This window comes from Rhinolophus sinicus, chromosome 16 (genome assembly GCF_057876585.1).
Source record: "Rhinolophus sinicus isolate RSI-liver-muscle chromosome 16, RSI-T2T, whole genome shotgun sequence".
NCBI lineage: Eukaryota > Metazoa > Chordata > Mammalia > Chiroptera > Rhinolophidae > Rhinolophus > Rhinolophus sinicus.
In genome coordinates, this window is record NC_142516.1 from 104,793,820 (window position 1) to 104,809,984 (window position 16,165).

The following is a 16,165-nucleotide window of genomic DNA, read 5'->3' on the forward strand; positions in this document are numbered from 1 at the left end:
TTAAAAGACTGTTAACCAATTTTCATTGATAAATCTGTTAAACTTGAAGTCAGTTGCAGAATTAACGCATTAATAGGTTATTTCTAAGTATATGTTAAACTGTTTGCATAGTGACTGTCAACTTTCTTATTTGTACAGGGGTATGTATCTGCATATAGTATTTATAAACTGTAAATATACCGACATACTCCAAGATCAGAGAGCAAAAATAAATAAAACTATGGCTTTAAAATAAAATGTATTTGGGAACAGCACACTTCAATTCCAACTTGTTAACTGATGTTGGATGATCCAGAAACAGATGCTACTACAGCTCTTCGTTGATTTGGTTGCTATGGTGACTTGATACATTCATGTACAACAGGAAGCTTACTGTACATGGGCTAATTTGATTAGAAAGCAAGGTTTGAAGTAGGAATTAATGAGTATACTGATAGATTATACCTTTAACATCCCGCCTTTATGTGTCTCTTCACCAGATAGGTATAAAATGGTTTAAGATACTACCCAGAATGAAATTTGTAAAGTTGACCTATTAGACTAAGGGTAATCTGAGGTTAAAATTGCCAGTGATGTTTTACGTTAGTATTCATTGAATGGAACAAATTGGAACACCTGGAGCAGAATCTGTTGAATCTTACAGCAGCCTTTGGTAGACGTAGCAGCAGTTGAATGAGAAAATTAAAGAGGATGCAAACAAGATGTAAAGTGCTAAGGTTTAAAGTAGCTTTCTAGATAAGCATGTTTCTGATTTAGTACTGTAATTTATATAAATTTTTGTAATTTATAGCTAATGCCTTTGTATTTATATGTTAAGGAAGTAAAATCATGATACTTTTTAAAAAATATATACAGCTTCAAATAGGGGATAAAAGCTACAGATTTGCCAGTTTTGTAGTAAACTTAAAATCAATCACTCGTTGTGCTTACCCTAGAATAATTTTATTAAATCTATAGTTATTTGTAGTTTGAAAAAAACACTATGGTTTAAATTATTTAAATCTTACAAACAACTTTGTAGTTAAAGTTATAAGGGTACTAATATTTTAAATATTAAATTATATATATGAGGTCTGACAAATAAGTTCGAGAACTCATCCCAGAAAACGTGCTACATACCTCATTGCTGAATATCACAATGGTCTCCTTCCTTGGGAAGCTATGCACCAATGCCAGCACCTAGTTCACCCTTCAAAGCAATTTTGGGATTCTTTTTCTGGAATGGCCATCAGAGCTGTTGTCATATTACCCTTAATGTCCTGAATGTCATTCCTTTCAATATTTCCTTTATCTTTGGGTAAAGAAAGAGGTCATTGGGGGTCAGATCAGGTGAGTAGATCTGACCAATACAGTTATTTGTGATCAGTACAGGAAAGTAATAGAAAATAAGAAGCAGATAGGTCCCAGACCAGTTTAGGAGAAATCTCATAAACATTGTGTTCTGGGTATATTATCCTCTCTTCCATGTAAATTGGTCTACTTCTCCTAGGCTAGGGGCAAATCCTCAAAGCAGTGGGTCTGCACTGACAATATTAAGAATAATACTAACAGCTGCACATACAGTGCTTACAGTAACAGCGGCTAACATGTACATAAAACTAGTGCTTCCTATATGTCAGGCACTGTCCCAAGCACTTGAGCTATGTTAACTCATTTAGTCATTAACAACAATCCAGTGAGTATTGAGTTAATTTGAAGGCCTTCAACCATGGATTAGAAACTACATTGCTAAAGGTACGTTAACTATTATTCAAGCGTACAAGGCCCAAAGGATTTTCCCTTTTATTGTTACTCTCATTAAGTTGGACCCTTACGCACAAAGACGCAGTAGGATAAGGAAGGGGGAAAAAGATTAGGCATTCCAGACAGTTTTGTTCTTGTGCTTTCTGTAATTTGAGGGTTGCTGTTATGGGCTGAATTGTGTTTCCCTACCCCACCCCAAAATTCATATGTTGACATCTGCCCTAACACCCAGTAAGTACCTCAGAATGTGACTGTGTAGAGATGGAATAGTTAAAGAGGTAATTAAGCTAAAATGAAGTCATTAGTGTGGGCTCTAATCCAATAGGAATTTCCCTTTTACTAGTATCTTTATAATAAGAGGATATGAGGACACAGACACACACAGAGGGCAGGTCATGTGAAAAGACAGGCAGAATATGTCCCATCTACCAGGTGAGGAGTGAGGCCTCAGAAGAGACCAGCCCTTCCGACATCTTGATCTCAAACTTCTAACCTCCAAAATTGTGAGAAAACAAATTTCAGTTGAAGCATTCCAGTCTGTGGTACTTAGTTATGGCAGCCTTAACCAACTGATGTGGTAGCCAAGATTCATACATTTGCAAATATTGGAAAGCATGAACATGTTTTCGATTTCTGGGTTGGTTTTCTTGCTCTGTCTGCTAACCCCTCTACTGAGTTTTAGAAATAAAGTAGTGAGGTACTTACCTTGTTCTCCTCGGATCTAACTTAATGTCATTCCTAATATACAGTGAAGAATGGAAGTTGCCTGTCCTTTGGGGTGGAGAGGAGAAAAATACCTGCAAGATTGACGCTGTCTGTAAATGTTTTTTCTGTATTTTTTCAATGACTGTGTTTTCATAGATTATATTTTATAATAATATAGGTGAACATTTTTAGAAATAAATACATCCTTAAATATTTTACAATTAAGTGTATATTCCTCAAAATAAACAATTTCAACTGTTAGAGTTTTGTAGAAACAAACTTTAAAATTACTTCCTAAAATACAGAGAATAAACTGATGGTTGCCGGGAGGAGGGGGGTTGGAGGACTGGGTGAAAAAGGTAAAGGGATTAAGAAACGCAAATTGATAGTTGCAAATAGTCATGGGGATGTAAAGTACAGCATAGAAAATATAGTCGGTAATGTCGCAATGACTGTGTATAGTGCTAGATGGTTACTAGAGTAATATGAAAACCACTATATAAATTATATAAATGTCTAACCACTATGCTGTACACCTGAAACTAATACAAAATAATATTGAATGTCAAGTGTAACTGAAAAAATAATTGAAAAAAAACCAATAAAACAATTCTTAAATTCAAAAGGTTAAATTTCTGTTAACTGCACACAACAAATCACTTTTAATAAGGTAGTTTTTTCCCCCTATTGTTTTCTTTAGAGATTATAGAATATTAGAACTAACCTTATATCTTTTACCTAATTCTTTAGTATTTAAAGTAGTGATATTTTATGGAGCAATAAATAATAGCATAATTATTCTGATGGCCACCTTAACAAATTATGATCAATTACATTAGAAAACCTGATTATTTCCCTGAGATTAGGGTAAAAATACCAGACTAATCATCCTCTGGATAATACCTATACAGTATTCCGAAAAATTCCCAGGGTGATTCTAAGATGTATTCCATTTCATCTAGTGCACATCTTCTTATCTAATACACTTGAATGGTGCTGTGGGTCAGGTGAAAGATTGCTGTTTTTCTTATTCTCATTTTACATGTAAAGATCTTAGACTGAGAGCAATTAAGTAAAATTGCAGCAAGTGACCAAAGAATATTGTATTATCTTTGAAATGCAAAAGAATATTTTCAGTTGTATTTAGCAGTGGTTAATTGCGGTTGAATACTAGATAGTAGGTATAATTTATACCTAGGTGGTTATATTTTTAAAATATTGTTCACTTATTACTGTGTTTCCATTAAAATATATGCAAATATTATTAATAAACATATATGCCTTATGACATTTCAGTAAAGTTTATTTGTGCAGACAAAACATAAATAAATACATTTTGGCACTTTTATTCAGTAGGTTAGATTCCAAGGTGGTACCTAAGTTCTATATTTTTTATAATAAATTCATTTGAATTAGCCTCATTTGAAGTGTTTAGTTTCTATAAATTCAGTTTAAAAATGCATTAGGAGTGGACTATGTAAGAGAACAGTTATTTGAATGGTTTTGAATTGTTTACCCAATCACAGCAATAATCAGATATGATATATGAATATTCACTTTTTAAAAAGTAAATCTTGATTGGACTAAATGATATCTCAGTCTCCTTCAGCTCTTACTTTTGTTTGCTTTGTTTGTTTAGACGTGTTCGTATCAGGCTTGCCGATGTCTGATATGTATTTCCCTTGGTCCTTTTCTTTCCTTCCTCACTCCAAAGATGTCTTTTTCTACTATCCTTCTTTTTTTGAAACTTAGTTCCTTCCCTAAGTAAAATTTTATATTTGATCCTTTTAAATCTCTCTTCTTCCATAACCTCCAAGTCATTGTATCTTTTCTGTTATTTTTTAGGAAATTTAAAGAGCATTAAATTTTAATTACTTTTCTTTAGATTTTTGTAGTCTTCATTAATGTACATAAAAGGGTATTTTTATCACTTATAGTCAGTGACATTTTCATTATAATACCTTTTTGTGTTACTTTTTCTTGCATTTAATAATTATTATTTTTCAGTTACATTTGACATACAATATTATATTAGTTTCAGGTGTACAACGGTGACTAGACATTTATATAACTCACAAAGTGATCACCCCAATAAATCTATTACCCATCTGACACCATACATAGTTACTACAATATTGTTAACTATATCCCCTATGCTTTATTTTACATCCCTATGGCTATTTTGTAACTGTCCGTTTGTACTTTTTAATCCTCTATAGCACTACCTGCTTAAGTGATACTCTTCATTGCTCTTAAAATGGCTCACAAGACGCTTCATAACCTGGCTTGTGTGTATCTTTCCCAGCATGTTTCACCTTTTTTCCAGTGTTCCCGCCCCGTGCTCCACCCATATAGAGCTATAGAACTTCTTTTTTCTTTTGGTTCATTGAATATGATAAACTGTTTATGACATTGCCTTTCCTGGAGCTTTGCACTTGCTCTTCTCTTTACCTGAAAGGCCTTCCCACTCTTCTTGCCAAATTAGTTCCTGCTCAGTCTCTATGACTGAACTTAAATTTTACATTCTCTAGAAAGCAATTACACGTGCAAACATATACAACGTGCACACAAGTACACACACATGCTCGATAACAGGCTAATTGAGATACTTGGTCCTGTGTGCTCAGTAGCACTTTACTTTTCTTATCACCAGTCAGTATCAAAAGGAATATTTGAACAAGAAGAGTTGTGATTGAGGGACACCATCAGAAAAGATATTTCTAAAGCTATAGTGTTTAAAATGATTAAAACATTTCCAAAGCTGCTTTTGTCAAAATAGATAGTGGTATGGGTAAGACAGGCAGGAGTATGTTGTGTGTTAAGAGGACATATCTTAAATGTAGCAAATTGTATTGGTTAGCTCTCTAGGGAAAGATACTTTTTTGAATCTTCTCCAGATAAATTTTAGATACATTAAAGAAATAAATATATGCAATTAAATTATCTAAAAGTTAGAAGAAAATAGGAACTTGTATTTTTATCAAACCTCTAGGTCAGCACTGTCCAATGGAAATATAATACGAGCACATAAGTAAATTAAAAATTTTTAGTAACCACATTAAAAAACTAAAAACAGGTGCAATTAATTGTAATAATGTTTATTTAACCCAGTATGTCCAGAACATTATCTCAACATGTACTCAATATAAAAATTAACAAGATATTTTACATTGTTGGTGTTTTTGTACTAAGTCTTTGAAAACCAGTTATGTATTTTACACTTACAGCACATCTCAATACAGACTAACCACATTTCAAGTATTTGATAGCCAGTGCAAGTTAAATTTAGAAGCAATAGAAAATGTTCACAAAGGCAAAAATAGATAACATTGGCTGCAAGAAAATAATTGTATTAAAAATTAAGGAGAAAACAAAATGGAAAAATATTTGCAGCATGATGTAGTACAGTATTACATTATCAATATGCAAAGAATTCATCCAAATCGCTAAGAATGCTTAAGACCCCAAAAGAGAAATGGGTAAAGTGACATAAACTGCCGGTTTACAAAAGCGCTAGTAACAAACATAAAGATAACATTTAACCTCATTAATAATCAAGTATAAATTAGAAAATAGTAGTATATTGTTTTCATCTATCATGGTAGCAAAGATTTTAAAACTGTGATTTTCCAGGGTGGCAAAAAATAGGGCAAAAAGATATTCTCATAGACTATGAGGGGGAATATGAATTAATAAAACCCTTTTAAACAGTTCAGCAACAGAAGCAAGAATTCTATTTCTGAGAATATATCATAAGGGAGCAATACTAATTATAGAGGGAAAAACTACAATACCAAAATGCTCACTTCTGCATTTATAATAATGGGAAAATTGAAAACTACGTAAATTCCTTATATTAGGAGAATGGCGAAGTGATTTATGGTATAGTCATTTCATTAAATAGTTTGAATAATAACATGGAAAAGTCTTTTTATATATTAAACTACAAAAAGATACAGAATTGGAGATCTTACTCGTATATCTATATTTAAGGGGAAAAAGTGAAGCCTGCATATGTAGAGAACAAGACTAAGACCTGTATGAGAATATTAATAATGTTTATCTTAGGATAGAAGGACCTCAGATTTTCCAGTTTTCTGTTTTTCAAACATCATCAGATTAGTATATTACCTATATAATGAAAAGAAAACTAAATTGTGGGATTGATTTAACACATTCTCGAATATAATTTGAGATGTCATAATAATTCAAGTATGCTTATCTCATGCTCTGCCTATAAATTTATAATTTATTTTTTTAAAAAACGCAATTAACTGATAAATTATGTAAGCATCGATGACCCAAATAGTCTATGGTTTGACTCCATCTTTGTTTCAGAGTGAAGTTTATTGACTTTCTAATAGAAGTTTGCCATTATCTATTTTTAGTTCCTTACTTTTGGCTTAAGTCTGGCCTCTAGAAAAATGAAATGATACTTTTTTAACAAATGTGTAAAATGTGTAAGTCCCATTTTCCTTCCCAGTTTCATATGGTTAGATAGCTCACATCTACTCTCTTACTAGCAACATTTAATATCTTGATATACTAATTTGCTCTGTTGTTGTTTTGATTAATACTTCTTCCCCTTATTTTAAGGTTATTCTGGTACAAGTTAACCCAGGGGAAGCATTTACAATAAGAAGAGAAGATGGACAGTTTCAGTGCATTACAGGTAAGAATGGTAATTTATTGTTTGAGACAAGATAAAAATTTATGATACATAAAAGTGTGTATGCTTGTGGTTTCTTCCTCTTTCTCAATACCACCACACCAACGCACAAACTCTGAATTACCTATTTATTGCAGTAACATCCTAATTAGTCTCTTTGCCCTGGTTTCTTGATTAATCTGACTGTAATATTATATTGTTCATGTCACCCCCCTGGTCCGAAATCTTCAGTGAATCCAGTTCAGGTTCCTTAGTCTTTTTAAAAGATCATTTCATCTTTCTAGTCTTCCCACTTGCCTTTCAATGCTGTTTTATTTCAATCTTGGTAAATTGACTTATTCACTATCTCTAGAATCTGTCTTGTACTTTGTGTACTATTCTTCTTATCTAGAATTCACCCTTATCACCACCATCCCCCGGCCTATCCAAATGCTACCAGTGCTTCCAGACTGAGCTCAGATCTTATCTTTAAAAGGTTTTTTTGTGTGTGAAGTCTTTAGTGAGCATTCCTTCCACACTACTCACTAGCCACCGCCCCACACACATTTGTGACAAACAAAAATGTCTCTAGATATCACCAAATGTCCCTAGGGGCAGAATTACCTCCGGTTGAAAACTACCACCCTATGTGAAAACAAGAGCAATAAATAGGTCACTGGCTTTTAATTAGAGAACCTGAGTTTAAATACCAACTCTGTCACTTACTAGCTGTATGAAGTTTCATATGGTATTTAACCTCTCTCAGAAACATTTCTCATCAGTGAAATTCCCATCCTTGTGAAATAATAGTAGACCTCATAGGACAATTGTGAGGCTTAACATCTATGTGTAAAGCTCTCTAAACCAGACCTGGCACATATAAGGCACTCAGAATGGTGATGTTGGGTGCCCGTGGTGTTAATAGTTTAATAGAAAGTTACCCCACCTCCTGTGAAATCCCGTTATACTAGTTATTGTGCCATTCATTAGCAAGTAACTACGTATGTTGTAACATTTCTTCTAGTTATATTTTAAAAGCTATTTAAATTTTGTATGTTTATTCAGTCTTTTCAACTAAGCATTAAGCACTCTGAGGGCAGATAGCATTTCTTACATTTCTTTATATTCCCTTCAGTTGTGGGCCTTCTACATATTTAGGGTACCTAAATAATAGTTGTGCTTTCATTTGAAAAGAGCATGTTAGAAATAGGGTGACCATATATGCTTTATCATCCAACCCATGATACTTCTGAGAATCAAAGAGGACACTAGCAATTACTCCAAGACAAATGGTGTCAGCCAAGATTGTCCCAGGCAAACCAGGACCCCATTTTTCCTGGACTGTCTACTTGACTTAATCAAAGAAGAAATACACCTCGTTCTAGAGAGGCAATTAGCTCAGTAATTACAATTAAAATATTTAGCCTGCCATCTAAACCTTACATGTTTTAGAGTTAGCACTTTCTCTAAATTAATTTAAATCTGTTGTGTGACAAGTAAGGTAACTTCAAAATAGGAAGGGTCCACATATTATGGGCTTAAAAGAAACCAGGTAGTAGAATTTATAAGCAATATAATAAACTTTGCCTGTCTTTACTTGTCAGTTAGGTTTTCATAGAGATAATTTTTTTTTTATACTGGGTACCTCTTAGAATTTAAGTTTCTAATAGAACACACACCTTAGGTTTATGTGTACATCTCTTTTCAAATTTTTTTCAATAAATGTCCATTATAGTAGAAGCCTTTAACTAATATAACATTGGTCTTTTCAAACACATCTGCAAATGAGGATATTCATTACTATTCTAGTGTGATTTAAAATATAAAAACTGCTAATTGCAGTTGGATAGCCAGAGTCTGATTTTTAAATAACTTATATTGTAAAAGTCAGTTGTAACTGTAATTTGTAAACCCTCTCCCTCATAAAATCAATTAAGTTGATTTTTTTATATGGCAGTTACCCCTTCAGTCAGGACCTATCTGATTTATAATATGACTGTAGTACTAACAATATCCTAATAGTAGAAACTAACTACTATGTGAAGATATTTTTAGGCAGAAACACATTTCTTTGCTTCAGTAGGACTGGTCTGATTAGGAAAAGGGAGACTCCTCTCTCTATGTGACCAGTTATAAGAGTAGAGACTTTGTCTTAAAATGACAGGGCAGAGTTTAAAAACACAGCAAAGGGTGAGGGCAACCAGACATAAAGTAAAAAGCTCTTCCCTCTTTGTTTATGTTTTTGTTTTTCCAAAATTAAAAGATGTGATAGTGGAAGGAGTAGTAGTGAACGAGGGCCTGGGGTTTCAGTCTTTGTAAAGACCAGTGTGCCCTCACTCCACGCAAGAAAAGAAGGTAGGACGAAAAAAGTCTGCCTGCTGGAGTTCATCCTCTTCCTTTTCTTCATTTTTGCCATCACTGATTTCTGTCACGTGGCATTCATCTTCCTGAACTAGTTCTAGAGCTAAGTAAAAAGTTAAGAATAGAAATAGAGGTGAAGGCAACAGATAACAAAGAGAATGTCTTAAGGGAAGAAAAATCAAATGCCAGTGAAGCTGAGAGAAAAATAGGATCTTATGGCTGAAAGGCCATCAAATTAGGAAAGCTTTTCTCTTCACAGCCACTATATTAATAAAAGAAAGCTCTATAGTGAAACCCAAAGAATTGAGATAAATCAAGTATAAATTAATAAGCATTTGAATTAAAGGCTACCTTTTAAAAATAGTTTTATTACCTATTAAGAGTTTATAGAAACAAAAACAAAGTTGACAGAGGTCATAGGCAACTTTAAAGATCTAAATAATCCCCTTATTTTATTGGCAGTTAGGATTTGTGAGTTATAGCTAGTTATGGGCAGACTCAATATAGTACTTTTTCTGCTATAACATAACGCTTGGAGAGACAAATTGCTGATACTGTTTTCATGAGTTTACTAAGTATCTCCTGAGGTAACTGCCAGCTGCAGGGGACTCAGAGAAAACTAAGATACGGTTTCTGCCAAGAACACAGTGTAATAAGGAAGAAAGGGATAAAATGAACAATTGTATTACAGTATAAAAAGAGCCATAAGAGATACACATAAAGTGTTGTGGGGGCATAAGAGGGGTATTATAACACAGAGTAATAATATGTCAGGGAAAAAATTCTTCAAGGAGAAAGACACAAAAGTGTCTTTAAGGAAAATAGTAGTTGGTCAAATGGAAAAGGGGCTTAAGAAAGCATTTCAAGCAGAAGAAACAGTGTACAAAAGCTACAGAAGGAAAAAATAATTTGATTTATTTGAATAACTGCAAAGAAATCTGAATTGCTAAAAAGTTGTATGGATGGAGATGAATCTGAAAACTTCAGATCTAGAAATGGCTTATCTGCTAGTCTAAGAACTTTGAACTTTATTGTAAAGGTAATGAAGAACCATTGAAGGAAAGTTAACATCCAATTTACAGTTCTGAAAGATCAGTGATGTCTGCCTATTCTGTTAATACGTGGTTACCTAAAAATCTTCCTACTATAAACATCTAGAAGTGTTCAATAAAATGTCACAAATATTCTTTGAAATGCATTGCTGACCTTCTCTCTCTTCCCTCTCTACGATCCCTGCAAAAAAGAGAGAGGGAAATGGAAATAAATTATGGGCCAGAAACAAGGACTTTTCAATATTTGTTTTTCAAAATGTGTTTCATATTTATAATGGAAAAAAACATACTTTGTTCATTTGATTTGATCATTTTTTATTGTTCCATGCCATTCTTTCTGAGTCCTGTCCAAAATCTGTCTTCCTTTACTCTTTGTGTTATTACATGTCCTTGTAGACGCTGCGCAACTCTTAAATATCTGAATGTGTAGTTATTACTTTTATTCTGCTCATCGTTTAGGTTTATTTATACTGCCTGATTCAGACCCATACCTCATTTTTGTCATTTTAAGCCAATGTGCATTGGTTTGAGCACAAATACATTATTACTTTTGAAATCAGAGTACTACCTCGAATCTCAGGTTTTTTTCCCTGTTAAAAGATATTTTAAAACAGATCTAACAACTTGATGTTTTTCTGTTCTTTTAGTGAAGTGCTTTGATAGCATGTCAACAGATTGTCTTGTATGATGATAGATATTGTGAAAAGTAATTTGTTTTTGCCTGGTAATTTTACCTAGGAATGTAAAAATGTATTGAATGAGAATATCTTTAGGTTTAGTATTAATAGATCTTTGGAACATGTGCTAAAGGCTGCTTCTTAGTTTTGCTTTTTTGGGGAGGTATGCAGAATAGGGAATTAGTCAAGGTTTCCGAATTTGGGTTACTGGGAAGGTCCTAGAAGCATATTTCATAGAGAATATGTGATAAACTCTTAAGATTCTGTTGTAGAGCTGGCTTTCCTCACGATAAATTGGTCCCGTGCTTTAGACATCATCTGTTCTGTGAATTGTTGGCAGACAAGATCTTTCTTCAGTTCCACTCCTCTCCTAACCCTGGAGACACATACAAAAATAATTGAGGGCAGGAATTAAATTTTACTTATGTTTGTAGCCCTGGTGCTTTTCATATCACCCAGCACATAGAGAATGTTCAGTAAATGTTTAATTAAATTGAATGAGCAAGATAAACATTTCTAGAGCATTTTTATGTGCCAAGTAAATACAGTCTATATAGACAAACAGTTCTGTCTAAAAACCCTCCTTATTGAGAGGAAGATATGGCTTTCTTTTTCTGTTTTCTTTCGTGACACCTCAAAATGAATAAATAGGGCTGAAGAATAAGAATTTGTTAATTAAATATCTATTGGTTTTGCGTTGTCATATCACTTCTGCTTTGATATTATTCCATGCTGCTACATACAAGAGAGAAAGTTATAAAATAAAATAAAAAGAATATACAGATCAATTATGCCTGAATAGTTTATGTGCCCTGGCCCCTTCCAATTATATACTTTAGAAAAACAAACAAAGATACTGATGATTGTTTAGTTTTATTAACCTGATAGGACAGTAGTTAAGCACGTGTTACCTGGGTGTGAGTTCTGCCACTTAGTATTATATTAGTCAGATTATATTAAGCAATTTAGTGGTTATTTTTACGTCTGTTTTAAACTTGTTTGTATAAAGAGAGAAAGAGAGAGCGTCTGTTATGTAGGATTTGGCATATAATTAGTCATGGAGATTATTATTAAACCATACCTTTTGGACATACTGTTCCTATCTGTGGAATCATAGAACCCAAGAACATCAGTTACATATAACCCCTAATTATGTTGATCATGAATTCATCAGATACACATTTTGATGGTTTGTTTTGCAACATTGCTTCCACAGTTGCACTTCAGCAACAACGAGAACCTTATGTTCTTCATCTATTCATTCATTTAATAAGAGACCAAGAGAATAAGCAAGCACTCTTATTTCCTCAAGCTTATTTGTCACGCCTTATATAGCTTTACGAGAACATAAAGTAAAAAAATCATCACTGGCCCATTGCCAGTCTAAGATGTGTCTTAAGTTATATTATCCAGGACTTTCTTCTCTGGGGCCCTCTTTCTGTGCATTTTTTAATCAGTAGCTTTGACAAAAATAAATAACATGTTTATAAAACTTTGAGGTGCCAGAAAGTTACCACGGACAACTAATAACACTAAGTAAATGTCAAGCTCAAAAAGATCAGAATATTTTGAAATGATAGATCAAAACCAATAAAATTTAATAGGAATAAATATAAAGTTCTACATTTTGATTTGAAAATTAACTACACTGGTGCTGTATTTATGTGTATTAGAGTTCCTTTTGAAACTAACTCTTGCCAGTTAAACACAAAAGGAGTTTATTAAGATGATACTGAGACTCTTCCATTCCTTCTTCCCTTTCCTTCTTGACAATTCAGTCCTAAAACCAGCAGGTGGGCAGAACGATATAGAGGTCTTAGTCCATGAGAGCTGCCAGAGCAATACGTGGACTGGTGGCTCATAAACAACAGAAACTTAGGTCTTACATACCGTTAGTTCTGGAGGCTGGAAGTTCCAGATCGGGTTCCAGCATAGTCAGGTTCTAACGAGAGACCTCTTCCCGGTTGCAGACTACTGACTAATGGTGGAAGGGGCTAGGGGGCCCTCTGGGGTCTCTTCAGCAAGGACCCTAATCTCATTCAGGAGGGCTTTATCCTCATGACCCTATCACTTCCCAAAGATCCCACCTCCTAACACCTTCATACGGGGCCTAGGGTTTCAACATACGAATTTAGGGGAGACACAAACATTCCGTCTATAGCAGCACTGCTAGTGGGAATGGAGCTGCAGTGCCGCAGAGTAGGGTTTCAGAGCCTAAACTAGGTGAGGAGTTCATTGTATAGGAGAATAGCCTAGTGCAGAGGCAGAGCCCAGACGGAGCAAGGAAGGAATATGCAAGTGACCGGTACAGGGACTCAGTCTGAGCAGGCTGAGGAGAGGGTGTGGTGTGGGGTGCGGGACTCTGGGGTGTGGGATTCTGAGCAGGATCAGGAAGTCGTCAGGATGTAGGGTGGCTCAACACGGGGAGTCAGTGCCTCAATAAGGTGAGAGCATTCACCTGTGAGGGCAAGCTGACATTGAGACACGGAGGTCAAACAGTGAGGCGGCCATTGGGGGGTGGGGTGCTGGGGGTACCCTGACATGGGTTGTGGGAGCCTGCAGGGTCAGATCGTTCACACGCTGGTGTGGTCTGGAGTAGAGTCAGAGCCTGAGTTGGATAAAACATCCACACACAGTATAGCCTGCTGCTGAGTGGGGAGGACAGCTGCACAGAGGCACGGCCTGGCAGGGGTGCCATAGCCCCAGCAGGGTGACGAAAGTGTCCACGCATGGGAGGCAGCAGTGTGAGGACATTCACAGGGTTGGAGGTGACCTAGGTTGAGGTAGCAGAGCCCAAAAGAGGTGAGAAGGATATTATCTACATTGAAGTAGGAGATGGGGTCCAGCAAGGAGAATATCCTGAGCGTGGTGAGGAGGGGATCCCTGTGGCAAGGCAGGAGGTATCAAAGCCCAAGGAAACCCCTGTCCACTCAGGGAGGGCAGCCCAGCATAGGAAATGAGAGCCTGGGTGGGTGAGGAGGGCATATGTCCCCGTAGAAGAATGGCCTAATGTGGACAGTCAGAGGCTAAGCAGAGTAAGGATGTTTGTAGTCCACGTGCAGGCTGAGGGGTAGAATGGCCTGGTACGGGGAGCCCGAGCTTATACGGTCGTGAGAAGAGAATGTACACGAAAACAGAGTGGATAGCCCAACACAGGGTGTTAAGCTTCTGTGTGACCACATGGAGCCAAGGAGACGATAACATCCACGTGTGGCGAGTGGGGGTGGGCTCAACATGGGAAGTCAGAGCCTTATATCCACACTAGGTTTAGAGGAACCTCTGCCAGGGGTGGGAATGGTGGTAGAAAGAAAGGATTGATTATATGACACTGGGAACTAATCAAAGAAGCAGTTATATTAAAAATTACAAAATTCCCAGTTTCTTACTATCAGAGAAGGAGTTTTAGATGTAGAAAGGGAGGAAACTGGAATGAATTCTATGGCTATTGAATTAGAAAAATCAGACATTTCTGATTCAATGTCTGGGGCAGGGAAAGTACAACATGTGACTGGAACATATCATTACCCCAGAAAAAAGGAAGGGCTCAAAAATGGATGGAGATATGTCAAAAAGAACATAGTAGCCAACTTGAAGGAGGTTTCACTAACGAGATTTGATACACAATTTGAGCATCAAAATAATCATAGAAATGGATTAGACCCTACTGAATAAAATAGGAAACTATGAGTCCACACAAATATAAGTAAATAAATAAATGTATACATTGAAACTTTGATGGGAAAAAAGGACTGTTTACATAGTTTCAAAGTACCTCCCCACAAAATACTTAACTGATTAAATGCAAAAGAAAGTAACTTTGAGTGGAGAAGCCTGGCAGACACCGTGTCAATCAACTAATAAATTGTATGTCATCAGTAATGGCAGAAACCAAAATTGTGTGTTACCTTATATGATGCATTGAGGGGAACATGGTGTCAATTCTGTGACATTCCTGCCAAAAATGTATAATCTGAATCTAAACACAAGAAAACAGTAGACAAACCCAAATCAAAGACATTCTACAAAATAACCTATAATCTTCAGAAGTCAAGATCATGAGAGTCAAGGAAAGACTGAGGAACTATTCAAACTGACAGAATAAAAGGACATGCCAACTAAATGCAATATGTGATTCTGAACTAGATCCTTTTCTTAAAAAGCACATTATTAGGACAACTGGTGAATCTTGACTGGGTTTTAAAATTAGACAGTTTATTAATGTCTAATTACAAAGTACCACAAGCTGGGTGGCTTAAAACAACAGAAATTCAATGTCTCATAGTTCTGGAAGCTAAAAGTCCGAGATCAGCAGGATTGGTTCCTTCTGAGGGAGAAGTCATACCTCTCTCCCAGCAGCTGGTGATGGATGGCCGGGCATCCTCGGAATATAGCTTGTAGATGCATCATACCAGTCTCGTCTCCATCTTCATGTGACCTTCTCCCTGTGTCTCTTTGTCTTCACACAGCTGTCTTTTTACAAGGATATCATTTTGGATTAGATACCTACTCTACTCAAGTGTGACCTTATTTTAATTAATTATATCTGCAATGACCCTATTCCCAAATAAAGTCCCATTCTGAGGTACTGGTCCTTAAATATATCTTTTTGGGTAGACACAGTTTAACCTGTAATGGTAGTAATAAGGTATTAATGTTAATTTTCTGGTTTTGATGGTTGTGTTGTTCTGTCAGAGAATGTTCTTATTTATAGGAAATGCGTATCAAAGTAGCCCATGGGTGATAGGCCATCATGTCAGCGTCTTTCAAATGCTTTTAGGGAAGAAAGTTCTTTTTGCCTCTGGACATGCAACATTTTTTGTAAGCAGTGATAGTTTCAAAAAAAAATTTAAATACATGACTTTAAGAAAATGATATTGATATCTTTCCGAGTCTTTGGGAGGACTAGAGAACTTATCTCAAGACTAAGCTTCAGGAGCAGTGCCACAAAACCGTGCTACAGAACTGGTCTTACCAGGAAA

The 16,165-nt window shown here is 35.5% G+C and overlaps 1 protein-coding gene across 4 annotated transcripts in view; it reads left to right on the forward strand.

Annotated features, from left to right (window-relative positions):
* The window catches only part of FNDC3A (fibronectin type III domain containing 3A), a 157,857-nt gene that overhangs the window by 54,435 nt on the left and 87,257 nt on the right, over positions 1-16,165 (forward strand). For all 4 annotated transcript variants that reach the window (XM_019748010.3, XM_019748011.3, XM_019748012.3 and 1 more), the window contains one exon: positions 7,045-7,120. In XM_019748010.3, coding sequence (XP_019603569.2) covers positions 7,045-7,120 — 76 coding nt within the window. The remainder of the gene's footprint in view (positions 1-7,044; positions 7,121-16,165) is intronic.